A 27,582-nucleotide genomic window follows, 5' to 3' on the forward strand; every position below is an offset into this window, starting at 1 on the left:
CCCAGGAACTGCTACTCAGTGCCTTTTTGGTTTAAAATTATTGCCTGTGTTGATTCAGGGGAGGTAGTGGGACAAAGATGCTTTCAGCTACCCACAGAAATCAGTGTGGGAGGGCTGCAGCACGAAGCTAATTGCTGACAGTGAAGTTGTATTTGGACAGTGTAGAGGCCCAGTGCAAAATATTTCACTTGATCACTTCCAAACTGTCCATATCCTGTCTCCATCAAAAGATTTCCAAACTAGTAACTTGCTACCTGTGCTGTTCTTATTATGACTGTTGTGCTTTCTATCACTGGTCAGTCTGTAGATGTTTTGGGACTGATGTTTATTTCAGGGTATGCAACCATAAGGCAGACATAGCTCTGGTTACTAAGTGTGTTTGGATGTACAGGGAAGAGGAAGAATGCAGTGGCCAGAGTTCAGCTTATATTTTTCCTGTTGCAGGAGCTGAACTATTGTGGAAACTACTTTGATTTTTTTATTTTTTTTCTCCCTGAGCAAAATAGATGAAGATGTCTTGCAGTGAGTTTTCGAGTTTTCCTGGCCTTCACACCTGTCCTATATCCAATATGGGGGGGCACCAAAGAGTTAATTCTTCTTCATTCTGTTTCCAAAGCAACTCTGCCCACCCAAAAGCACAGGCAATATGCTCAGTTACAAATCCTACGTCACTGGTGTAACGACTCCCTCACAAATCAGAGTACGAGGATATATTATTATCTTCTAGCAATTTCTCAGGCTACTGAGCTTTACAGATTAGAGGTCTTTTTTTTTTTTCTTTTTTTTTTTAAATTAAAACCACCTACATTTCATCATATAGTGGCATATAGGCCTATCTTTATTTGCTGTTTACTTATTTGAGATTAGAAATTTAAAAGAATTTTTTTTTGTTTTGTTTTCCTGTCTTAAGGAAATGATTTCTGGACTTATCTGTGCCCTTCTCATCCCTTCTGAAAAATCTTATGAAATGTAGAGACAAGCTGTAAGGAAAACTCATAGGAAACCAGCTTTAGTGCTGGCTGCTGTGGGAACAACTTGCTTCCATTCTATCTCTGCTAAATATATGAGCACTGTTACTGTAGCAGTAACACAGTTTAAATGTAACAGTACATGCTTAAACAGCTGGTCTGTCTGAACACTGCTTTGTTAACCATCAAAGCAATTCTAGGCATTCATGTAGCACTTGAGAAATATCTGAACAAGGTGTCACTGGACCAGAGCAACTGAAATTTGTCAGATTCAGGTTTGGGTTTATTGTCCACCCACTCCTCTTACAAATTCTTGAGGTTATGCACTGCAAAAAATGCTCTAGGGTTGCAGACTTCTCCCAGTCTCTCAGGGTGAATATTATTCCTGTGTAAAGCAGTAAGCAGAATGATTTTGCTGAGCCCCTGAGGACAGCTGCCAATACTGAATCACAGAGCAGTAGGTGAATCAGATGCATCCCAGCAGAAAAAGCCCAGGTCCCTTGCATTTCACCTCTAGCAGCAGAAGCACTGCCTTGTTGCACATGATGCAGGGATCTCTTGTGAGCTGCAAGCGTGGTTTTCGCTTGTGGCAGTGAGTGGGGAGGGAGGTACCAGCAGTGAGACACATGCATGGAACCTGTTGCACACGTGAGCCATGCACACCTTTCCAGGCAAGGTCTTTTCTCCTGAGGCACTCACTCGCAGGCACTGACTGGAGCCTGCATGCCTTGGAGCTCCTGTCGATTTCTGATGGGTTTGCACATTGCTGCTGGCCCTGTCTACTCATTAGTGCTTAGAGGATTAGCGCTTACTTGGAGGAGGAGAAAAGCTTTCCATACATTCATTCCTAATTGATTTACTAGTGAGAAGGATAATTACTTCTCAGCTACCCTGCAGAACTACAGTGGGAATTACCTGTCAGATTTCTTTGAAGACCTAAAATGCCTCTTTTCAGCTGTTAAATAGGAATTATATGTTCAGCCAAATGCCAGTTATATAAACATCATTTACCTGAATTGTGCCATAACCCTGGGCTCAATTATGAGGCTCGGGGATTTAAAAGCTGGCATTTTGCTTTCTTCTTTTAAAAGAAAAGCCTTTTGTTTCTGATTTCCTTTTTTGAAAAACTTTGGTGGAAATATTTAATTTTTTTGGCAACCTGTGCTTTATTTCTTGGAGGTCAGATTTAGTCTGTAGCTGTTCCTGGCTTTTACACATTGCTGCTGGGTGATATCTGCCCTACCCTCCTCATGCACGGAGTTAACCAAGGAGCAGAGCAAAGACTGAGCTATAAGGTGGCTTTGGCTGTGGTGCACATCTGGGGCCCAGGTGCTGCCCAACCTGCTGATGGCTGCTCTTGGAGCCGAGATGAGGCTAGAAATCACAGAAGGTATTGGGGAAAATGCACTGTGCCCTTGTGCGATTTGACACGTGCAGAATGATTAAACAATATAACAACATGCACATACCAAAGGAAGCTGCTGGGAATTCTTTTTGCCAGCTGTGGTACCTGAGAGGTGTCATTCCTAGTGGTCAGGGCCAGCCTGGTGATCTGAGACCACCTTGGGTGCTGACATAAGGGAACAGACATGCATTCTGTGAATCTGCAGACTCTGGCTGCATCGTAGTCAAAACACTCCCTGCCATGTGCCAGGACTACTGCATCTTCCCGTGGAGCTGTCATACTGCTAATTCCCTTCCCCTAAGAACTAACAAGTTCAGGGTTTCACAACACTTTGCAAGTGTATGGAAAGCCTCTGCTGCTGGGGATTGAAACTGCCAGACTTGGATCTGATCTCCTGCAGGTTGTTGGGCTGTTTTTCCTCTCACTTGCACAACAGGCACTTGTGTTTGGGTCAGGAAAATCTTCACTGAGCTCTCCTTAGCGCTGTGAAATTCCAGGTGATCTTTGCCCTTAGCAGTCAGACAGCTCTGAAGTCATGGGGACTGGATTTATTGAGAGTTCCTGTTTTGGGCTCTGGTGAGAAGCCAAGGGCCTGCACTGTTGACACCTCCAAACCCATGAAGATGCTCTAATAGGCAGAGTGTATTCCAGGGCACATCTTCCCCTTCAGTGCATCTGCCCACCCAGTTGTTGGCCTGAGAGAAAAACCACATGTGCAGCATCTGCTTTGTCCAGTTGCCAAATAGGTTTCAACAAGCAGGTAACTTGTGGTAAACTTCAGAATGGAGAAATTTTCATATTTGTTTAGCAGCACCCCTTTCTTACAGATGAATGGGATTTAGCAGCAGATGTTTGAGTGCTCTGAAAAACTGAAAGTAGCAAAATACTTTTCTTTGGTTTTTCTGCCCTGTAGCCTGTTGTCTGTCTTTGGGGATATGACAAAAAGCTGCTTACTCTCTGCTGGGCAGAGATCTCGGTTCCCTGCTGACCTTTAATTTAAAGCTGTATTTTGGGCGTTAGTTACATTTTACTAGAGGCAGATTTTCACAGCAGTCTGGGAATTAAAAGTGTTTATTTCTTCCAAAACACTAAGAGAAAAATCTCTTCTATTTTAATAGGAACATTTCTCTTGACTTTTTAAATTTCCAGTTTCTTTTTATCCCAATCCTCTTCTTTCTTCATGGTTGCTGAAAAAATTCTGCTAGAAACTGGAATAATTTCCACAAAAAAATTAAGCTTGTGATTCTTTGCTTAATTGGCTGCACTTCAAAATGTCACTGCTTGGAGCTGAAGTGCTGTGATTCCATATTTTCTAGCATGAGTTGGTCTGCTGGGTAAGATCCCCTATTGTGAGAACATTCGCTTTCTTCTTGGTTGTCAATAACAGGGTTCATTTTACAATTGATGCCTCACAGAGGGATGTAAAGCCCTTCCAAAAGGGTGCAGAAAGAAGATGAGAATTGAAGTTCCATATATCTGAAGCACTGCTCCTTTCAGGCACAGAGGTGCCACTTTGAATCTCAAGGAATTGTTGAACCATAGATTTTAGGTATTACTTTTTCCTGTGAAATATTCTGTAAAGAGTGCTTGTTCTTGGTGGAGATGGTGTTTAGTTGAAAACTCAGTTCTCAGTACAAAACTTTTTTCTCTACCCTTGAGAATACTGTGGAGGTGGAGACGATGGAGTTAAAAAGAATTTAAAAAAAAAAGAGAGGAAAAAGGAAGAGAATAACAGCTGTGACAAATCAGCCCCACTTTCCTGTATAGAGTATTGCTCAGATAAGGTGTGGATAAACTGGAGGCCCTGATTGCATTCAAGATCTGAGGTGACAGTTCTGATGTCTTAGAAATACCTTCCTTCATGAATTTTCTTTGCAATTCAGTTAGCTGCAGTTGTTTTTAGCTTTTCCCCTGAGCTATTACAATCATTGTTGCAGGTGATGACTTGAAGAATTAAAAGGTCTGTAGCTTTTTATGCTGACTGTCTGAATAGAAACATCACCCAGCCTCAGTGAATGAAATGAGGACTCCCCCCATTTTTCCCTTACACCAGAACTGAAGCATTTTAGGTTTTATTTAAAGGTAGACCTTCCAGCTAAGCTATTTGAACGGTAGTTGCAAATAGAATAAAGCAGAAATAAAGTTATGGTGCTCAGTTATTACTTTGAGAAAATGGTTTTTCAGACTAGTTTCTTAGTTGTCACACAATCAAAATGGAGGGGCAGTACAAATCTCTGAAGGTGTAAAAGCCAAAGTCATGCTGCACATCTCATACCTCATCATGCCTCTGAACTTGGCCCATCAGAAGGAGAAATGTTTAGAGGTATTTAGAGAGTAAGAGTTCCTGAAAGATAAATATAATTAGATTTGTTTGTGTCTGTGCAGTTTTTTGGGGGGTGAAGTGCAGCAGCTGTTTATGAGCTGGCAGAGAGCAATGCTGTGTTGTTGTTGATGTTAATAAAGGAAGAAATTGTTTGTAATACTGTAATTGCAGAGGAATGCATTTACCTGACTGGTGACTCGCTAGAATATTGGGAGTGACACCTCCCTGTGCAGAAACTGGAGATCCCGAAATGAGCACAAGTCACATGGACCTCCCCTTCATTTCCTCTTGCTCACTTGGAGAGTAGCTAAGAGCAAAACCCATCCTGGCCTTCTGTATCTCCAAAGGGAATTTCTCAGCTGTAATTGGAGCCTCAGGGCAGAACCATGATTCAAACTTATTTTGGTTTTGCCTTCATTTCTTAGTTCATATGCTCCCATGGGGAATTCTATAGCATTTTGTTTTCTCCTTACTCATCAAACATGTGTCAGGTTGATGAGGCAGAGATTCCAGCACGTACCTGATGCTTGCTAGCCCAACCTGAACTGAGCTGCCATGCTTAGCCACAGCTCCCATTAATCATCTGCTGCTTTTTCCTATGACTGCATCCCTTGCTATTGGTGAGAACTGAGCTCTGGAGTAAAGCCCAAATGGCTTTAGGAAGATGGAAGGTTTCCTTGGACCCTTTTTCCTCATTGTGCTGACACCGTGATCAAGGGTCTGTGCTGCAAACTGGCACTTGCTGATGTGATCTCGAGAGTGTATTTGTGACTCAAAGGCAATGGGGCTGAGTTAGAGACACAGGGCAGGAGTGATGGAACAGGCTGTTTCTACTGTCTTTTATCCCTAATCTTTCCCCTCAGCCTAATGGAATACAGTCACTGAATAGCTCTTGGTTTTGCATCTGCCATTAATAGGGACTAAATTACCTGACCTGCAAATGCTGCTGTAGAAGTCCCTGCATGCACTCCTTCTCTGGACCTATTGGGCTGTGTATGATGTCCCTGTGCTTCTCAGAGCTCCAAAATCCATGCCACCCAGTCCAGAGTTGATGGGGGCAGATAGGAAAGCTGTGAAACACAGTGCCTGGCTTAGCTGAGCTGAGGTTTGGCCACTCTGGTTGTTCCAGTGGATTGTACAGATGTGACTGTGAACGGGGTAACATCTCAGCGTATCCATCCCGTAAATACACTTCAGGAACAGTCATACTGTCTCCAGAACTGAACATTGAAACAGAGGAATAAAATGTGAATGAAGAAGTAATATTTTTCGTAACTTACTGGTGTTGCAAAGATGATTTCCTCAAGGTCACCCACAACACCTATGGGAGAGTGAGAGGATGTGTGACAAGACGTTTCATCTACAAGGTGCAGTCTTGTGAGTTGTATTTGGGATTCTCTCTACTTGTCCAATTAATTCAGCTTGAATTTGGCATCTGAGAAAAGAGATCATTTTTGTAAATGTTTGCAGAACTGTGACCTGCAACTGTTTGAAAGAAATACTGAGTTACAGATGTTTTGCAATACTTACTTCAAGAAGAGGACTTGAAGAATTTTATGTTTTGAAGGGTTTTCTTTTTTTTTTTGTTTTGAAGTAAGCGAAGTCACATTTTCAGAGTGGGTTTCTCTGACCTTTCCTGTGTAAGATATATCATTTCCTGATGCTGGATGACTTGGTTTATTAGTGTTTTGAACATGGTTCAAGATCAGTGAATGGAAAACACTGAGATATAAAGACATAAATATTCTAAATATTTTTCAGTAAGTCAAAGTTGGTGTTTTTGTTGTTTTTTTTTTTTTCCTGTTGTGTCTTTTCTGTGTCTGTTTTTCTGTTTTTTTAAAAATTATTATTACTAATATATTTGGGGATTGCACCTCTTTGTGAATCTTTGTAGTCAAGATGCTCCTGTGAGAGTTTTCTGCCTTCTTGCAGTCAGTGGCTGAGGGGCCTGGTATGCCAGATGCTCCACTGGATCCTGACCTGACCTGTAGGATCCTGTCCCTAAAGAAAAAAACAAAATAAAGCCTGTTTGCTTGCAGGTTTTAACTTCACCATTTCTGGCTTCATGTAAATCATAGAGAAAAACAGAGGTTGTGCAAAGTCTGTGGTTTGGGAGATGATAATTTTCCAGAATAGACAACACAGAATTGGGACCCCAAACTTATGAGAGACCCCCAGTGGAAGTTTTCTACTTTCTTAAACAGGGGCAATGTGATCATTGCCCTCCAGGGGAGGCTGTCCCTTGGAATTCATGAATGTGAAAACTGGGGATTCCTGGTGGTTTTTTTTCAGTTAGTTCTCTGAAGAAGCAGATACATTTAAAAACAAACAGAAAAAAAAACCCAGACCCACTGAACCACACACTCTGCTCATCAGCTGTTTCTAAAAATAAATGCAATTGAGATAATTAACAAAATGCTCCCATATGGCATTATTTAATGGGGCTGAAGGGAAGAGGGCTAGAAAATAGGTATAAATAGAAACAGCCACTTACAATGAAAGCCATCCTTTCAATGTTTGTGAAGGAAAAGAAGTTCATATATTACAAATCTTGACTTAAGGTTGCCTTTGTGTGGCTTTATACATCTGTATTTTGCATCCTTGTACCTCTGTGTTCCATATTGCAAAGAATTTTTGGAGCAAAAGGACAGTTACCAGGTAAGAGTGATAAGCTTGCAAAGATACTGGTGTGTATCTATGACAGGGCTAAAATTCAGTCCCTCTCTCCTGTTGCACTCTCTGCCTGCTTCACCTTGTATGGCTCCAGTCAGGGCCCTGCGGAGACTTAGGGATGATACAAAGTCATAAAGACAGGAAATGGGGTAACACTGCAGAGGTCCCATCCACATTCTGATGTAGAGCTCCCAGAGCTGGCTGTCAGAAAAACAGTAGTTTGCTCCAATTTAGATGGTGAGTGTTAAAGGACAGATCAGGAGTTACGGTATCAACTAAAATAGAGCTGCAATTTTGTCACCTAGCATGAGCATTGCTTTTATGAAGTGGGCAGAGTGGAGCTGTGTAAGCTTTCAAAGTGCCTTGCCTTGGTTAGAGGGAGGAGAGAGTCTGTCAGGAGGCATCACCTTGTACAGGGCTGCCTGTATTAACCACACAACCTGTCAGCAGCGTGAATGCAGCTGCAGGTCCTGATATAAGGCAATTTTATGAGACTCTTTTCCTTTCTCCATCCTCCTTACCACACTCTGAAACATGGCCATCTCATTTACTGCTGCAGCTCCAATAATATATTAATTTATGAAGTATGAAAAATGAGGTAGTTTTGAATTAACGAGGAGGGGCATGGTGCTTCACAGACAGCAGGATAATCAATCAATAATAGTGAGTCACTATGTCCTGTTATTAAAATGTAGAGAAAAATAATAGAATGGGTGGAGAGCAGCTCTTGCTAAAGGGGCAGGTGGGTCCTTTTGAAGACCATATAATGGTCTGACCTTGATATTTAGTGATAAGAGCTGGTTCACCAAAACTTATTTATCTCTCTTTGAAGAAAATCCTCCCCTCACCCCCTGCCAGTCCCAAACACAATAATAAGTGGCAAGATATCTTTTAATTTCATTATTTTACAAAGTGAAGAATAAAGAAGCTCAGCATTACTGAGTGAATTCTAATTTTAATAGCCTAGATTAGCAGAGTCTGCAGGGCATGTGCTGGCCACAGCCTCAGTTTGGGGTGCACGTTAGGAAGAGAAGTACATCAGGGACAGTGAGGGAGAGGAGTAATAGATGCCAGGTAAGTAAAATGAGATAGATCATAAACATCTGGATATGAACAGTGATAAAGCTGACTGTTGTCTATGTTCACTCTGCAATCTGACTAAAAAAGCAGAAAAATAAAGTGTGTAAGCAAAGGAGAAGCAATGATGCTTTTAAAATTGTATTCAGATTTAATGGCCTCAAGGGAGATACATAACACAATTTTTATTTTTCTATAGAGTCGTGAAACACTCTAGTGTCCTCAAATGAAATAGACTGCTGAATACAGGCTGCAAAAGTTTACCCCATGAGTAACTATCCGTGCACATCTTTTTGTTTTCTGTAATGGGACAACTACTGTGAGTAAACTTATACCCACATAAAAAGTAAAGTGTTCTCCCAGGTGAGACCTATAATCAGAGGAGTGTTTTTATATAAATGGTGTTCTCAGTTCCAGCAGCTGTGGTGCACACAGCCTCTCCTTACTGATAACATTATTTTCTGTAACTATTTCTGCTTACATAGGAAGTTACCATAATGGTGAAAATTACTTTGTAGTTCTATGGAGAATAGCAGAACCATGCATTTACTTAAATAACATATAATTATAACAGTGAATGTTGCTTTTCTCTTTCTGTGAACACAGTTTGGGATTAGAGCTGTTCCCTGTCACAAGAAAAAAAGCTGGTGACCACAAAACAATGTGTCAGAAATTGTAACAACTGGGGCTTTCCTGTGTAGAGTGGAGCAGAATAAAAAGGCATCATGCAGAACTATGCTATGCAGAAATACCAGACACTAGAGCAATATAATGATAAAGATCAGGGGCTTTATATTTGTGTGGAAGCACTGGTTGGTGCCTAAGATCACCAGTGCAGCTTTTTCTACTTCTGGTCCAGGCCCATTCATAGAGGTGCTGGTCAAGCTGGATGCACAAATCCAGTGGGGATGTTTGTAACCCATTTGGCAGTGTGTGGAGCAGAACTCTGCGTGGACATGCTGTGACACGGAAAAGCCTTTGGCAAATTAGCGGGACAGCACTGAAGTGGCCTCAAGTAGGTGGGAATAGTGTGGCAGAGGACTTGGCTCTGATGATCTGTGGGGAGCTGGAGAATATGCAGCTGTAACAAGAATATAATGGGTTGAAGTAACCTTGGATAAAGGCTGCCTTGCTGTGACAATGAAAAGGTTTTACAACCAAGCATGTGGCTCTTGCCAGTCAGTCACTCTTTGCCAGGTCAAGCACATGCTTTTTGGATCGCCTCCATCCCCACTGGCACCTGAAATTTAACAAGCCAGTGCTTGCTGTGCCTTGTAATTAAAAGTGAAAAGTACATGTGTCCAGTGCCAAAAAGACGAGAGAAAGAGGGGAGACATGTTGTTCTGACCTGCTCAGCAGCAAAACAAAGATAGGATGTTCTGCTTTGTTGGGTCCGTTATGATGGCTTACTCCGCTCCTGTGCATGCAAATTGGATCCAGGCTGGGATTTGGCATTGAGAGCAGGCTCAGGTGGCAGCCTCAGAGTATCTGTGTTGTTTTCCCAGCTTTGAGTTTTGTCTAAGTCTTGTAGCCGTAGTATATTTTCATTTCCAACCTGCCAGTGAGGATGGCAGAGTGGTTTTCCTTGAAGAGCTCTTGCTTTATATGCAATTTAACCTTAATTTGCTCCTGATCCTCAGGGCTTCTTGCATGGTGCATCTGTGCTCTTGCGCAGGTGCTGGAGGTGGTGATTAAAATGGAGTGCCCTCTCTATAGGGAAGGGAATGTGTGAGCTGGGAATTTTCTGAAGTGTTTTGTTTTGGTATGACAATTTATGGCAGGTATGGCTGAAGTGCCAAAAGCCTCTTGCAATTTTGTACAAATCTGAACAATTAATTGTAATTTTAGTTTGGGTATAAGTGGGTATGAGAGACAATAGAAGACAACAAAAGATTAACCAGGGTTATTGCCTGTAAACAAGTGTGGTAGGCTGATGTGCATCTCCTCAGAGAAGGCAAGGTAGTGTTGGTACTCATTTGATGCACTCCACCAAGGTCCACTTTTATTTCAAATACCCTATTGTTTTATGTTAATGAGAAATTTGCACTTTACAGTGTATTACTTGGTTTCTGGTAATGATTCTCTTCTATTATGTACCCTGTACAAAAGGCAAACCATTCTGCAGAGACAGTGAGCCTGCATATCTCCTGAACAGCATCATGCACTCTGATCATTCTGTCTCAGTGCTGCAAAGATGAGGAACCCATGCATGGGTTCCCCATGATGTTGCTGTCTTCTCAAACAGTTTGGTGGATTAGAGAGCTGTCAGTCTCTGGCACAACTGGAGGAGTCTATGAAAGAGGTCCTTCAGAGGGGTTGAATGCTTACAGAAACAGCTGTTGACATCTAAAAAGTTCAGTGGCAAGCAGTGTGATTCTGCAGACTAGAGGTTGTTTTGTAATTACAAAGAATTCCTGATGGGAAGGAAGTTCTGGAGGGAGGTTACTGTGAAGTGTCTAAAATGTCTTGAGAGAGCTATTCAGTTCTTTGGTCACGGTACATATAATGCAGACCCAATGCAAAAGTCTCGGGAAACTCTTATTTCATTGCTGAGTTTCTATGGGTGTCTGAGTAATTTTTCATTATCCAATAATAAATACAGTAGTGAAAGTCACCTTTAACACTTAAAGATTGCTTGGGTTTTATGGGATTGTATTGAAGTGAGTGCCAAGGTATAAAAGCCTTATGGTTGAGGTACTTTTATAACACATGCTTCATAAACCCTTATAAAGTGAGTGCAGTGCACTTCATCCTTTAAGATTACAGCACTATGGTTCTGAGAGTTGGTGATCTGATGCTATATTCATTAATTAAATCTGCTATTAGTGTTAAATTTTGGGCAATAAGAAGTGAAGTTACAAGAAGTTGAAATGGGGTAGGTCCAGACAATTTATCTCTCATGAAAGCTCAGAGCCCCTTTACTGCTTGACTGATGCCCACAGGTTATCCTTAACATTAAGGAAATTTTTGAGCCATGTGAAGGAAGAAGGAGTCCCAAATCTGGGCTACTGTGTAACACAAAGGTTTGCAATGAGGATTTTTCTTTTGGGACACAAAGTAAGTAATTATATAAAAGCTGTTGCTCTCTTCATGGATGTCTTGTTTGCCTTCCCAGAGAGCAGATGTTCCTCTCGTCACAGGTGCTGATCCCTAAATAATAGAGTGAATTTATTTCCCTGTATGTAAATACACAGGATTTCTCTCTAGAGCAGATTTCTATCAGTGACATGTCGCATTTTTTCCTGTCTGAGTGATATGTTTGGTGACTGCAGAGCAGAGGTTGCTTTCATTTCCCCCTGATTATTGTAGAGATATCTACAGGGCAGTGAGCAGGTATTTAGCCATCTCTGAACATCTATGGGAGTTTCTATAAAGTTAAGGTGTGCTTTCTAGAAATCTGCTTTCTAAACTAGTGCAAATCATTCAAAGACAGCTTTAGCTTAGCTAATTCATGTGGGTGTTGCTTTTGCTGGTAATTAGACAGTTACTTGTGGTACCAGCACTTTTTAGTCTCTGAGGGAATTGGGCTGATTTAATTAAAGTGAAGTTTTTTTGTTGAAATGGCATGTGTGACAAAAGAAGGAAATAAAAGGACAAGATTTTCTTTGCAATGAGTGGCCCCTGTCCTCCATGGGAATGGCAGAGATGGGTGTTAGATATACTGTGTAGCTGTGTTCCAGGAGATTTGGCTTGTTTCAGACCTCTGAGGGAATCCTTCAGCTTGCAGGGCAAGTAATTGCAGTAATGATGTTGGAGAGAGAAAGAATGGGAGGGGAATGAGGAACAAAGTGTCTGCCAGTGAGAAATTTCAGACGGTCAAACATGTAATCTAGAATGCTTCAATGTAGAAAATTACTTTTCCCATGAAAGAGTTCCAAACTGTTCATATTTAACTTGTGATGGACTGGTGTTTTGAAGGAAGAAAACAACTTTTGTATTGTTAAGCCTTTAAATGTCACTGGATTTTGATTTCTCAGTTTTGAAAAGAGAAAAGGACATCAAAAATCCAAACAAAGCAAAAATCCTCCTCTCACATTGACATTTCAACATAAATTGTTGAAACTTTTTGGCTTTTTAAACACAAAGCTACTATGAAACTTTGTGGGAAGGAGACGTGAGACCATACAACCCATTAAATATTGTAAATCAAATTGGAAAAAAAAAATGAAATATTTTTTCTTTTTAAAAATCTGTTTTGTTTTGTCATTGATGATGTAGATGTGGCCAGGCTGTAGGAAGGATCTAAAGTAATTCTGAGTTGAGGGCCTAATGGATGGAGGCCAAAAAACCCCAAAAAAGACTTTCCACTTTTAAGTCAAGCACATTCAATATGGAAATCCCCATGTAAACATGAAACCTCAACTTTCTGTCTTCGCTGAAGTGTTTGTGGCAAAACTGCCTTCTCAGTTGTTGGAGAGGATAATGCAGTGCTGGAGTGTAAATTCTAATACATTACTAAGGAACTGGGTTTCTTTTGAAGCTGTGGAAGCTTGCATGGTTTGTAGGTGTTCTCTTGGTTTTGTTTATTTTTTACTGTTTTGTTTATGGTTTTTAGAGTAGCCTTTTACATGGGTGAATGTGACTAGGACCTCTGAAAAGAACAGTTTATGAAAAGTACATTAAAGTGAAGAGGAGAATCAGGAGGCAGTACATAATGGTTTAATGCTGTCTGTCTATTTCTCAGAAAATTTAAAAGACATTTATTTGAACCTGTCTTCTTTATTCATTTGACAACTCTCTGGTGCTGCTTTGCTAATGTAGCCCAGTAGTACTATTGCTACAGATTATTGCACCTATAAAACTGGTCTGTGCTGATTTAGGGAGATGCACTTTGGTAATTTACAGTGAAAATTTATGTTCGTTGAGAAAAATAAAAGGTTTAATTGAAAGCTAATATTAATAAAATTGCCATTTATGTGGCATGTTGTTTTGGTTTTTTTGTGGGTTTTTTTTTGGTCCATTGGTGGTTTATTAACTAATTCAGCTGTGAACAAAACACATCTCTGTTGTGATCTCTGTGCTCAGGCTACCTGTATCTCCATGCCTGTCTGGGCATGTTGCAGCATTGTGTCTGTGAGAGGTGTGCTGCCTCACTACTGTACAGTTCCGTGTTCCACATCACAGCTGTCTTTGTGCCTGGCTGCCCTGGCACAGAAAAAAAGGAATGTGTCACCACCTTAACTCATCCACCTGCACATAACCCATGTGAAAGCAATACCATGGAGGGTGTGTGCCTTAACTCAGTGACATACCTGCAATTTTGACCTGGCTAGCAGGAACTCAAGTTCTCAGTTACAAATCCTACCCTAGTTTTTATTGCATTAGCCCCATCAGAGGGCATGACCTTTAGTGGATTTGTGCTGTAATATGGTGTCACTTTTCTTCCTCCCTCCTTATGCATTTGAGCTCCTTTAAGGGTCCTAGATGCTCACAACAAATCTGAATGACTCTTAACTACTGCTGTGATTTCTGTATCAAATAGATTATGGCAGGCACAGCTATGACATCTCCCCTCCCTGTAAGGAGCCTGCAGCTTGTGCTGTTTATTCCCAGAGGTAAATCCCCTTGAAGTGTTCAGAGCTGGATATGTTTCCTACTCATGTACTGAAGATCTCAGTCCACATAGTGTAGTTAATGTTCTTGCAACATGGTCTCTCCATATCATCTTCTTTCTATGTGCCTCACTGGTGGCTGGTGTTCTGCCCACCTGCAGTTCATTCAAAGAGCTCTGTTGTGTCCTCACTGTCCCCAAAGCTCCTGGTTTAAAGGACATGCACCGTGTCCCAGACAGCTCTCTTCCTCTGCATCCACTCCTAAAGAACTATATGAAGTTTAGTCTGATTTTCAGCCTGTTTTGTTTGGTCTGGTGCTTGCCATTCATTATTCACTGGATTTTGAAGGTCAGGAAAAGGTATGTAGCATAAACTAACTCATCTCAAATATGTTTTCAATGATTTACCATTGGCAGTAACCAGTCCTGCCTGCCTGCCCTTCCCCTCACCACTTAAACTAGAGAAAAAAGCAATTAAAAGGAATATTTTATACATGCATGTGTATATATAAGTAATCTAGAATGTAGAAAGACCAAATATAATTTCCTTTTAAATAAAGGCTGCCATTTAATTTAATAATACAGAAAATGATTAGATCTTAAACCCTTATAAATTACATTTGACAACTCTGTGGTGCTCCTTTGCTATTCCTTATGGCAATTATAAATGGCAACATAGGATTCTGGTAGAAATGCACATTCTGACTGGAGTTTGTTTATTGTCTCTTAATGAAAAGTGATTAATCTAAATCACTACTGGGGTAGATCCTTTGTCCTGGTCCCATAATGAGAAGTGGTAGTTTCAGGCCTTTGACAAACATCCTGCTATTTCCCCTGCCAAAAGTTCCCTCCCCCCATAGCTTCCAGGAGAAAAAGTAGAAACAATAAAAAAAGAAAACCCTGGAGTCTGTCACTTTTCTTTTTCTGGGTGCTGTGTAACAAACGTGTGTGCCAGTCCGAGCTGCATGGTGGATGGTGGGCTTTGGTTCTTCACTCTGACTGAGCCTCCTGCTTTTTCCATCCTGCTCTGTGTAGGACCAGCCTTTTCTGGGAGGATGGATGACAGCAGAGATGTTGGGTGTTCATTTCTCCATTTGAAGAATGGAGAGTGGATGTGGGAACTGTGTGAGGGCACGATTTATGTGATGTCACCTCTAGATGTGATGGTTGTTCCATTCTTCCACCTTTCCTAGCCTGGTGCTGCAGATCATGTGTGAAATGGCAGAGGGGATGCTTTGTGTGTGTGCCACTTAAGTTCCATGCCACTGTTAGCTGTCTTGTGCTCCTTATTTGAGGACAGAACTCCAGCAGTAACCTTTTAATATACAGTATTGTTAACTTTTTAATCTTCTATTACATCAGGTGGAAGATATTTTTATTCCTGAAGTATCCTTTATTTTAAATATAAGATCTCTCTGGATTGGCTTGTTAAATAGGCAGGCTTACATTCTTCTTCCATGCCATATAAGCAAATAATTTATACTGAACTATGTTATAGTTCTCTGGCACAGGCAATATGCTTTAGGTGAACAGGGGTATAAAATGTCCTTGCAGTCCAAGTCAAAAGTGACAGAAAAAATACCTTCAAATAGTTGTGAAATTGTTATTGTTTTGGGCATGATAATATTGATATTTTGATCTGATTAGAAAGAAGGAATGTACTAAAGCATCCTTCTGAGTGGAGATCTTGGAGACCTCTTCTCAGGCTAATTCCCAGGAACTCAGCTGCCTATGGGAACATTTCTCGTTCCCCAGACTGTGCATCAGAGCACAGTGCAAGTGCACTTCTTCAGGACTTGTACTGTGGCTTGCCATGGGAATGGCTAGAGATTTATTTTGGGGCTGGTAAGTGCTGTGTGTGAGGGATGTTGAAGTGCCAAGCTGGATTCATACAGAGGGCTTCACTCTGGGAAAACGTTCACTTCTTGTTCAGCTTTTCATTTCTTAATGGAAAGGATCAGAAGCCATTTATGTTGTACTTCCTTTCCCTTGGTGGCTTCATGGAGTTAATGAAGTGCTTAAGATTAAACAAACGCTGAATTTTTTTGCTTGATGAAGGTCTGACATACCATGGGTTTTACCATTCCTCGTAACTGATTTTTGCTGTCAAAATTAATGTACTTCCCTATCATAGCCTTGAAGTTGAATCTCTGTGAAGCTGGATAAGAGAAGTCAATGTGGACAAAATCCAAAACTGCAGTGGATCACAGCTAGCTGATCATTCTGCAATGAGCTAAAAAAGGCCATTCCTAGATCTGTTTTCCTGCTGAAAGACAGTTTTCTATATTTGATTCAGCTGCTGTATCAACAACCTGCTGTGTTTAGAACAGCTCTAATTTATTTCCCACTGTTTGCCTTTATTTTATGGTACTGGTATTTGCTTTAATGTGAAGTCATTTTCTCCAGATGTTAATAAGATGGTGTTAATGTTTCCACAACATTTTTCTTGATAACGTTTATGTAGAGCTTGCCATCTGATAGTGCAGAATCAACCCATTTTAAAATATCGGTAATAATTTTCTAATTAAAATTAGAGGCTCAGAAGTGTTTTCCTCCCTGTACAAATTGAGGTCATGCACTTTCCTGTGCTTGGGGAAAATTATGTTTTCACTGACTGAATGAATGTCTCATACTGTACAAATTGGGAGTGTGATATACGAAATTGTGTCAGTGTTTGCACATGTGCACGTGGACTATACCCAGATGCCAGCAGCTGATCCAGGAAGGCATTCAGTGTTTCCAGAGAGGTGATGCTCTCATTCATAGCACTGCAAGCTGCCAGATAACGAGCTAATGATCTCAGGAATGCTCTGTTATTTACTTTTGGAGAGAGGATTCCACATTGGGGGAAAGAGGTGGTAGACAGAAAATTATCCAGGAAAGCCTGGTGTGGCTGCCTGCTATATCCAACCAAAATCAACTTTGATCATAGAATTTTTCTTTCTTACTGGACTTGCTGAATTTATTCTGGTAAAGTGAAAAAAAAAAAAAAAAGGAATTGCCAAATTACTCAACAAACAAATTTCCAAAGAAAATGAAACTGAAATGCTAAAAACTTATCCTAACTCTATGGGATGTTATACTCTTGAGTGATGTTCTGAATTCATCTAATAGACGTCAGTGCTGTATGATCTCACTCTTAAATGATGTTCACTTTCACTTTTCCATTAACACTTTCCCTCCATTTTTCTATTTAGATCATGCTTCTTAGTGATCCAGAGATTGAGAGCAGCATCCTCATCAGCTCTGATGAAGGAGCTACCTATCAGAAGTACCGTTTGAATTTTTATATCCAGAGCTTGCTCTTCCACCCCAAGCAGGAGGAATGGATCTTGGCCTACAGTCTGGATCAAAAGGTAAGCAAATGATTTAATGTGTCAATGATTTTAAGGCAGGAGTTGAAGGGGATACTGTCTAGAACTGCTCTGTTTCAGAGAAGATGAGGAATTTATAGCGTGCTTTGCTGTTCTCACTTTTCAGGTTTAGATGTGCTCAAAAGCCATGCAGTGACTCCAAAGCCAGTTTGCTAAAAGGAGCTGAGTGTTAGAGTGATTATGATGGGTGTGGAAGCTTCAGTAGTGGTGATACTATGAGAGATGAAAAGAATTAGAGGTTTGACATGACATACGGAGCTGTTCTACAAATCTATTGATTCATAGGCACTGATTTCTGTGCTGTCTCTGAGGATGGAGCACTCAGGCCGAGTTAGTCTGTAACAGCTGTCTGTTCAGCATTGAGGGGTGCTCATTCTGCTTGCAAACTGGAGGTCAGGGAGCAGCAACAGATGACAAACTCCTCTATGCCACTTTTAAGCCTCTTTGCAGTGCCTTCTATGAGCGAGACATCTCCAGTCTGTCACTTGTCCTCAGCAAGTTTGCTCTTACATAGCACTCATCTGTCTTGAAAGGTGCTGAGCAGAGCAGGTGCAGTGTGGCAGTGAGGTGCTGTGGCTGAGTTGTGTGCTTCAGCTCTGGAGCAGCAGTCCCCACTACAGCCCAAAGCTGAGACATGGACAGGATGATCAAGTTACAAATTCTACAAAGTTTAAAACTTGCCAAGCTTTTATCTTTCCTATCTTGTGTTTCTGTCATCACTAGACTCTGGAAAGCAAAAACATGCTGAGTAAGCAAAGTTTCCCTCATTGTGGTGGGTTGACCCTGGCTAGATGCCAGGTGTCCATCAAAGCCACTTAGTCACTTCCCTCCTCAGCTGGACAGGGGCAGAGAATATAATGAAAGGCCTGTGGGTCAAAATAAGGGCCCAGAGAGATCACTCAGCAATTACCATCATGGGAAAGTCACACAGCTGGGAAAATTAATTTAATTTATTACCTATCAATACTCTACTGCACTTTACTTTATCCTACTCTACTCTATCAAATAAGAGTAATGAAAAGTGAAAACAGAATCTTAAAATACCTTTCTACCACCCCTCCCTTCTTCCTGGGCTTTCACTCACAATTTTCTCTTTTTTTCTGCATCCCAGCAGCAGAGTGGGACAGGACATGGGGGCTGAGGTCAGTTCATCACACATTGTCTCTGTCTCTCCTTCCTCCTCAGGGGAGGACTCCTCAAACCCTTTCCCAGCTCTAGCGTGGTGCCCCTCCCACAGGAGACAGCTCTCCACAAACTTTTCCAGTGTGAGTCCTTTCCACAGGCTGCAGTTCTTCATGAATTGCCCCAGTGTGGCTCTTTTCATAGGATGAAGACTTCAGGAACAGACTCTTCCCATATGGGTTCCCCATGGCTTCACCTTCACCTGTCCTTCCAGGGATCAAGGGGTCAGCCTGCCTCACCTTGACCTTCACTGTGGGCTGCAGAGGAATCTCTGCTCCAGCGCCTGGAGCACCTCTTCCCCTCGTTTTTCACTGACCTTGGTGTCTGCAGCACTGTTTCTCTCACATATTCTCACTCTTCTCTGGCTGAAGTTGTCAATTTGTTTCTTGCCCTCACTTCATGAATGTGTTACCCCAGAGGTGCTACCACTGTCGCTGGTGGGTTTGACCTGGGCCAGCAGTGGGTCCATCTCAGAGCTGGCTGGTGTTTGCTTTCTTGCAGCTTTTCATGGAAGCCACCCCTGTAGCCTCCTCCCTGCTATGCAAACCTTTCCACACAAACCAGTGCATTAACCTGTCAGGTGTGGGGGTGTGTTCTGGGTGGGATTTTCAATTTCTGCAGTTACTGTTGAAGATTTCTAAACTAGTCAGTCTCACATCCCAGCTATAGGAACAATATAGCTAAAATGCTGTGCCTCTCTATTTGAGAATTTCCTTTGAAAGGCTAGTGCAAGTTTTCACCAAACTAGTTACTGAGAATATAATCAAATAATTTCCTATTGCTCTGCTTCCCACTTGCTAAAAGAATGCTGTGGCAGGCACCAGGTGTTTTGCTGCTGTGCTACTGATGATTCTTGAGTGACATTTGCAAGAACAAAGCTATTGTAAACACACTCCTTTCATAGTATCAAGTCCTTACTGTATGAAGGAGTTAGTCAAATGTCAAATAGTTTTCTGCACTCAGAGGATCAGTATAACAGGGATTTTGAAGTAGGCTGAAAAGACCAATCTATTTATTTGATGTCACAAAATGGCTTGGTGCCACTTTTAAACTGGATGTAATAATTTTGAATGAACCTGGTGTTTATACAGACAGTTTTGGAAAACACAAAGCATCTGATGAGGTGGTCATGTACGTGAGAATCCAGATGAGACATCCTGAGTGTGCATTTGCAAAGAGACCCATCTGCAGTGAGTGCAGAGCATCTGCTCTTGGGTTGAAGCACGTACTTGAACTATCCAAACTTTGTAATCTTCTTTTGATGTTAGTCACTGGAAGGAGAAATCAGAATACAGGGGAGGCACATGTGATTGACTGCGAGGTAGTACTAATGCTCCCCTGATCCAGTACAGCAATAGCAGGCCAGGAGCATTTTTGCTTCTCCTCCTGGAAATGAATGCATCTGTGTGCATACCTCAGCTGCTGTCTTCTACCTAGGAGAAAGACAAGAAAAATGAACTGAACTAGAAACACTCTGAGGCTGCTTACATTTTATCCCAGAAACAGAAGAAAATTGTTAAAAGTGTAAGAGCAAAGATGAGTTGGTCTGTAGCCTGTTGGTCAAATGGAAATGGAGCAATGCCAAGTTCAGGCTTTTCCTTTATGTCTGCCTTTGTATTCAAGGCCACTCATGATGCTTTCCTTTGCTGGTCAGAAGGATGGCCTGAAGTGCTGATTCAGTGTGGGTCCTAGTATGGAACCATGGAGCAGTGCTTTTCCCACCTGAAATGTTTGCTTAATGTAACTGAGGTATGGATTGTGCTGAGCCATGTCTTGGATCAGTGAGGGTTGTAAAAGTTGTCCCTGTGACTCAGGGCCATGCAGCTTCACTGCAGTCACAGGTGATCCTGAGATTAGGGGCAGTGCTGTTAGACTGTGACAGTGGTGCCACGTGAAATCCCCAGATGAAGTCTTCTGAGAGGCCAGTGTAATGCATTCCTGCATGTCTGGAAACAGGACCACGGCCACAGCCATGTGGGAAACAGAGGTCAGGCTTGTCCTTCTCTCAGGTTAGGCCAGTGCAAGAATTAAGTGTCTTTTAGGCTTTAAGTCACCTGTACTTAAGAATTCATAATTTCTTTTGCATCTTCATAAGATTGTTGTGGTCGTTCTCTGTTTTTCTCCAGAAGCCAGATCTGGATCTCACACCTTCCCTCACTACTGTGCCATGCCTTTTCTTCTAGATGTGGTTATGGGATCGTGCCAATGGCAATCACCATTTCATCTCTCTGCTGCTCACCAGAAAAGAGATAGCAAGAGCTTCTAAAATAAGTGTCTAGAGAGGCTGCAGTGGTGCTCTGTAGTTCTGAGAAAGATATCCAAAGGGATGCCATGCTGGCAGGGACTAATTGTCCAACTGCAGCCTAGTTCTGCTCATACTCCTCTGTCCTTTGTTTTTGTGCCCAAAAGCAACATGAAGTTGCCTGGCACAAAACAGGTAGAGCTGTATCAAATAGTGCTTGCTTTCTCAGTTCATATGTCAAATTTTTGGGGATAAAACGGCTCTGAAACAATTCTGATTTGGTGCATGAAAGGACAATTAAATAGAAAGTTAATAATTTGCCTGTAACCTGTGGGTAATATTCACCCACACATACTGTGACAGGGAAGGTGACTTGCTGTATGCTTTGCAGTGCAGCCAGTGCTACAGTGGGACACCATATTCTTTCTCCTCTCTCAGTTTTAGAAGTGCGTTTGACCCTTAAATTCTATTTTAATAACTCCTTTAGGGGCAGATTTAAAAATGCAAATAACTCTGAAAACAAATCAAGTACATACAATTTGACTCCAGGCAGCAGAAACTATTAAGGGAAGATCTAATCCATCCTTTTAAAACTGTGATTGTGTAAATAAGTTGAAAAAATTAATTTCATATCTTAGATTAAAATATGTATTTCAGATTAATATTTATCTTATTAGTTTTATTTCAATTAAAAATAATAATAATAATGTTGTGTTTTAAGCAAGCTGTGGTCAGCTTGGAAATTAATGAGAATGATGAATCTGAGAATCTATTTTGCTTTTAGTATGTTGTTCCACACAGTAAAATGAAATGAAATAGGGACAGTTCATATTCCTACAGATAATGGATTTGGTAACCGCCAAGATCAAAAGATTTTAAAATTGTCTTGTTTATAAAAATAGAAAAAATATTAAAATTTTGGTATGAAATTGAAATAGTGTTTTGGATCTTCCCATTAAAAAGTTTTCCTCAAAGATCTTCTGACCTACAGTTCCATGGCTGTTATTCAAGCCTTTTTTTTTTCATGATTGTTTTATCCTAAACATGCCTCCTTGTTTTTAGCTAACTTCTGCACAGCTGACAACAATGTTAAGGTATTTATCTAGTTGATTAAAGAAATGACTAACCAACTAAGAAAAGACAACACATGTTGAATGCCCTTTTAACAGAATTATTGCCCCTTCCAAGCTGGTGTTCTGTAAGGTCTATTCCATATTCTAAGACCTTCTTCTTTTAGAGGAGAAGCCCATCTCTTCTCAACGGAACCTCTTGAAATATGGCTTCATACTGAGAAAGCCAAAGACTTTGTGATGCTACCCTTTCCATCAACTGAAATAATTGAATATAAAAACAATTTAGTCACAAGTCTTTCATTAATTCCCACATAGGTACTGTCCTGCTTTTTCCTTCTTAGGGCAATTCCCAGAAGACAACTGAGAGAGATGGAGCTCAGGTGGCTTTCTGAAAGATATATCATTGTGTGGCTGCTGGTTGATTTAAGGTCAAATCTCAGTTACCACCATTTGTTTTCTCTTTGTAGTATCCAAGGAGTTATTGAGGTTATTTCCTTGGTATGAGACAACACAGCATATCGTTCCTGTTCTTAATTTTTATAGCCACTTAGGACCCTCCTCTGCCTTGCTAACTCTCCTGGATCATCACAAAAATGCAGCATGGCTGAGCCAAGAAATCTGTGTGTGTGGGCATGAGCATGTAGCAAGTTCATAGACCCTGATGTCTTCTCACAGCATATAAAGCCAAGGCTGGAGGAGTTTTTACAGGGCTTTAAGCAAACTTGGGTAGGTTTACTATTCCTCCCTGAACAGCCATGTGACATTGTATAACTATCAGGTCCTGGAGTTTAAATGCATCTTGTGAGTTGAAAATCTTGGATCTCTTCCCAGTAGCTTTGTGTGTATGCGTCTACTTTATTGATAAAATAGTGCAACCTGATGTGTGCACGTGTTGGTTCTGGTAATGGCCCCTGAAGTGGCCTTTGGCAGAAGGTGGACACTCTGTAAATGTTACAGACAATTTGCTGCAGGTCAGGCTGGGTCTCACAGGGAGTGTCCATATTGACACCTGGATATATCACCCAGTACAGAGGGAAAATAGGCCTGCAGCCTCCAGTTTTTGTGGGTATTTGCAGAAAATACATAGGAAGCCATTTTAAACAATCCTTGGCTCTAAATGTGGTGGGAAAGGAAATATATGAAAAAGGTGCAATATTGTCTGTTGGAAAGTGTGGGGAACTGCTCTGTGGAATGCTGTGGAAGCTGAAAGTCTCCCAACACTAGCTTAAGGTACAGATTTCATTGCTGCCATTCAGTGACTGGGGTGGAATATCTTGAGTTGATCTTACATTTATGATGCTAATATGTTGAGTGTCTGGTTTGTCTCATTTATCCAAGAAACCAACTAATTCTCAGTAGGCAAAACTTCCCACACTGATACCTCTGTGGGAAGTGAATCAGTCTGGAGGTAGACATGGGAGTTTCCATCTCCATGGAGTTTCTCTCAGAATGACATTGAAACTTTCAGAGCAACATGCAAAACTCTCTTGCATAAATATTTTTAAAAAGATAATAATAATAAAAAAAGATAATTTGTTTAAAAAAGAAACTATTAGTGAATAGGGAGGGAGATATTTAAAATATTTCAAATCACCATTGTTAAGAGAAAAAGAACTCCAGGTATGCAACATGATAGAATTCCACCTCTTCCTTACAGACCAAATTGTGATTTACTGGTGGGAATAAGTAAGAGGCAGAATAATTCAGTAATGCATCAATTTAAATTCCCCAGCTACACCATTACCAATTTGAGAGCATTGGATAAACAAGAAGTTGGGCAATCAGTGGCTTCTCCCTCCATAGAGCTTAATCTTCAGCAGGAAGTGAACAAAAGCTAGTGGGTGTCTGATTATCTCTTCGAATGAGGTGATAGATAAGAGGTGCAAGATAACATTCTGCTGTATCACCAAGTTGCACCTGGCAGACAGTATCAGGTCTGACTGGGGAGATTCCTTTGGTGTGGTAGATGTGGCAAGTTATCATCTGAAAATGGGATGCAGTGCATGTCACAGCCTTGACTATCTTGACTAGACACTTCTGAATTTATTAAAAAAAAAAAAAAATCACGGACAGCACTGGGACTATATGGGAAAGTTTGTTTGGCATTTTTTTTTTTTTTTTTTTTTTTTAATTTTTTTGAATTGTACTAGACATGGAACTAGAGCCATGAAGGCAGTGTCTCTGCTCCAGACAAAATGCTCCCCTGGAATTTAGGACCAATCTCCCAGTATGACATAGGGAAGTAAATCAGCCAAGGGTGGGGTTGTTTGGTTGGGGCTTTTTTTGACAATGTGCAGTTGAGCAGGGTGCTGCAAAATCCAAAATCCAGGGGGAGGAATATAGGCACCTTATTCCAGGCAGTCATTCGTCTTTGGGATTATTTGCGATGAGCTGTTTTCACAGACATGTGGAACAATCCAATTTGAAAGGGATCTTGAAAGATCATCTGGTCCAGCCTTTCATGGGAAAGGCAGCCTAGATGTCATTATCTAGCACCCAGTCCAGTCCTGTCTTGAATGCCTCCAGTAAGTGCTCCTTGGTCTCAGGTTTTTGTGCCCCTAAAGGAAACCTAGGCACACAGGGGCTTCAGGGTTGTGTTTGGGTGAGGCTATTGCATTTTGAGTTGGAACTCCTAATGTTGGAAATGTGATTCCAGGATAGCAGCTGCTAGTGCAGATGTGCTAAAATTAAGCAGTGAGAGTTGCTGCATGTCTGAAGTGAGATGTGACTGGCTCAGGCCCGTAGGTTTTATTTCCTTAGGAACTGAGGTATGGGGCTGATGAGAGGCAGGTTGGTGTCTGCCTCACATCTCATTTTGATATAAATCAGCAGGCACCCATACCTGTTACCTGCTCCTCAGCAGCACTCCTGCTCCTGGAATTTAAATGTAATTGTAGTTGTCAAAAGTGTGAATAACTACTCCTTTTATCAACAGTGGCTCAAGACTGCACCTCTTGGGTAAAACTCAGCTTTTCTTAGCAAGATGTGAACATTACTTTTAACAAGGAAAATAAGTTCTTTCTGCTCCTGCATGGATCCTCATAGTAGAATCACCATTTCATTGTATGATGTGAGAGAACACACCAGGGCTAGTTTCTCATCGTGGCTCATTGATATCTGAAGAGCACAATGACTATGATTCCAGTCCTATGGATACAATGCTCAGCTTTCAGCTTTATCTTGCACCAGTCACTTGACTTTTGAGCACCCCACAGAGTGAAGCTGGAGGCACACCTGCGGCATTCTTTTCTTCACCCCAAAGGGAAAGAGATTGAGGAAGCTGCCATAATAGCAATTAGTCCTACAGGCCTACCATACTGAGGAAAGAAGTAACATGAGTATGTTGCCCACCTGGGCACATATAGTGCAGCAACACAGTGTTTCATGTTTAATATAAGCCAAATTATGCCCATAGAAATCTCTACCATACTGACTGGTCCATTGTATTGGGCATTCATATTAAGAATCAATCCCTGCCTGAGAGTGCTTGCAATTAAATGTGAGGCTGACAGACAAAGTGGTGTCCCCTGAGTATCTCTGGTGTATTCAGGCACAGGTCATTAAAGTGTTTCACTGCCTAACTACCACTGAGGACTATAACAAAGTCAGAAACTGAGCGCAGATAGAGTCCTGTTCCCATGACTTAGCAACAAATAAGCCTTTCATCTCTTTGCCTTTTGAATACTCTTCTGAGAACATCAGGTTCTACAAACATATCATGTGTCTGTGTTGCTGGACAAGCCACCTGCCAGCAGCTCTCCCAGGCAGGCAGGGATCCATCAAACAGATAAACTGAAATGTTAGTAAAGTCAGAAAAACACAAACCAAACAAAAAGAACCAAACCCTACACCAAACCCTTGAGATTGGGAATATTTAAAGGCAATTTACAGAAGTCTCTTCTTCAATATGATAATGAACTGAAGAATTGAAATCACTTAACTTCATTTACAAATCATGAATATGTATCAGTGCCTTTAAATGAAAGGACGACTAAAACAGATATAGTGTTTGTTCAATTCATTAAAAGGAAGACAATTTATCAGGAGGTTTTTTTCCACCCTTAAACTAAAGCTATATGCAAATGTCAGTAAATCAAGACCTTGCGCTAATTCTGCAGCATGATGAATATTTTTATAATCCTAATTAGAACCAGTCATTTAGTTCAGCAATTTCCCCCAATCTAGCCAATTTGAAATTAAAATAGATGCCTTGATTACAAAACTCATTAGCAAAGAAGCACCCTTTTTGCTAACCAGTTCATTTGGAATGCACAAGCTGAATGAAGTGAGGAGCACTTGTGTTGTCAATTGCCATAACTGAAGTGAGTCTTAATTGTTGGCATTGTGAAGTATTTGTATTGCTGCATGTTTCATTGCAGTATAATATATTATTCATTAAACGTAACAAAAGCAGTTTTAAAATGATTTAATTAAGTGGTGTTGGTGCACCAGGTAATTTTTCTAAAGTCAGATGTCACAATTGTTTGGATTTGAAGTATTGATGGGCATTACCGTCAGAGAGAAGACGTATGACTCTACATTTATCATTCTGATTATGGTAGGCCTGGCAGTTTTAATAGGAGATGGGAAATTAAATTATGCAACCTTGGCTCTACTTCAGAAATGCCCAATGAATTTTGTCCTGGCAAAATACTGAACTTTGGGCTTGTGATGATTTGTGGTGGCAAAGAGAAAGTAACGGCTTATGAAACTTGATTTAGCCAGAACAGACTCTCCTATTGCTTGTTATTTATGTTATAGACACTTTATGAGCAGGTTTTACTTGGAAAAGAGAAATATAGAGATAAATGGAGCGAGACACATTTGATGCTTAAATGTGCTCTTCTGCTGGAGCAACCTAGTTTATTGTGTAACAGAGCAAGGATCCTGTGGCTTACTCCTGGGCCATGCTAAATCATGGCTGTATATTGATTTTATCTGGAGCCTAAGTGGGGTGAAGAGTGGTTATAAATATAGCAGATGGGAATAAAAATGAAGGAGTGAAGAAGGCTAAAGAATGAGAACACCAGGGGCATGATTTATTTTGCCTGACTGTAGAGATCTAAAATGTTGCGATGTACACCTACATTGGGTGTCGAGGCTTCACATCGTAGTTAGTGGTGATCTACTGAATGGTGTTGATTGATTTCTGGAAGCAAATGTAGGTGACTCTTTCAGGATGAGGTAAATTGCACCTTGGACTCATTTGTATTGACCAGGCCTCTGCTGAGTGTCAAGGAAGTAATTTCCTTTGCTGAGATGTAACTATTTGCTGTATTACCTGAGATTAGGGGACTTGAAACCAACCCTGCTGTCTTGGATGTGTGCAAAATGGATTTTGTGGGATACAATTCCAATATGATCAAAACAGCAAAAAGCATTAAGTTTCCTAGTTGCTGTTATCATGCCTACAGATTCTAATGACCCTCACCCTGGAGGAGAGAGCAAACTCGATGTGCAAGCAAAGAAAGCGTTCCCAACCTTCTGTTTTTCTTTTCCTTGAGGCAGCCAGCTGGATGGATGATGCTGAGGGGTGAAGGTACAGTCCTTTCCCCTCATCCCCCCAAAAAAGCAGCAGCATGTGTCTGTTTGTTGCATCACCAGCAGCCAAGAACAGGGGCAGCCTGTGAGGCTGCTTCAGGAGGGATGCACTTCTGTGTGCTGGGCTGGGAGCTTGAAGACAGGAGTAGGAATGGCCTGGAAATATCAGGCTG

The 27,582-nt window shown here is 41.1% G+C and overlaps 1 protein-coding gene across 1 annotated transcript in view; it reads left to right on the top strand.

The window, feature by feature from the left end:
• SORCS3 (sortilin related VPS10 domain containing receptor 3) overlaps nt 1-27,582 on the top strand; it is a 268,680-nt gene that overhangs the window by 131,070 nt on the left and 110,028 nt on the right. The window contains exon 4 of the mRNA XM_058841941.1: nt 17,195-17,353. Within this exon, the coding sequence (XP_058697924.1) occupies nt 17,195-17,353 (159 nt within the window). The remainder of the gene's footprint in view (nt 1-17,194; nt 17,354-27,582) is intronic.

This window comes from Poecile atricapillus, chromosome 6, assembly GCF_030490865.1.
Source record: "Poecile atricapillus isolate bPoeAtr1 chromosome 6, bPoeAtr1.hap1, whole genome shotgun sequence".
Lineage (NCBI taxonomy): Eukaryota > Metazoa > Chordata > Aves > Passeriformes > Paridae > Poecile > Poecile atricapillus.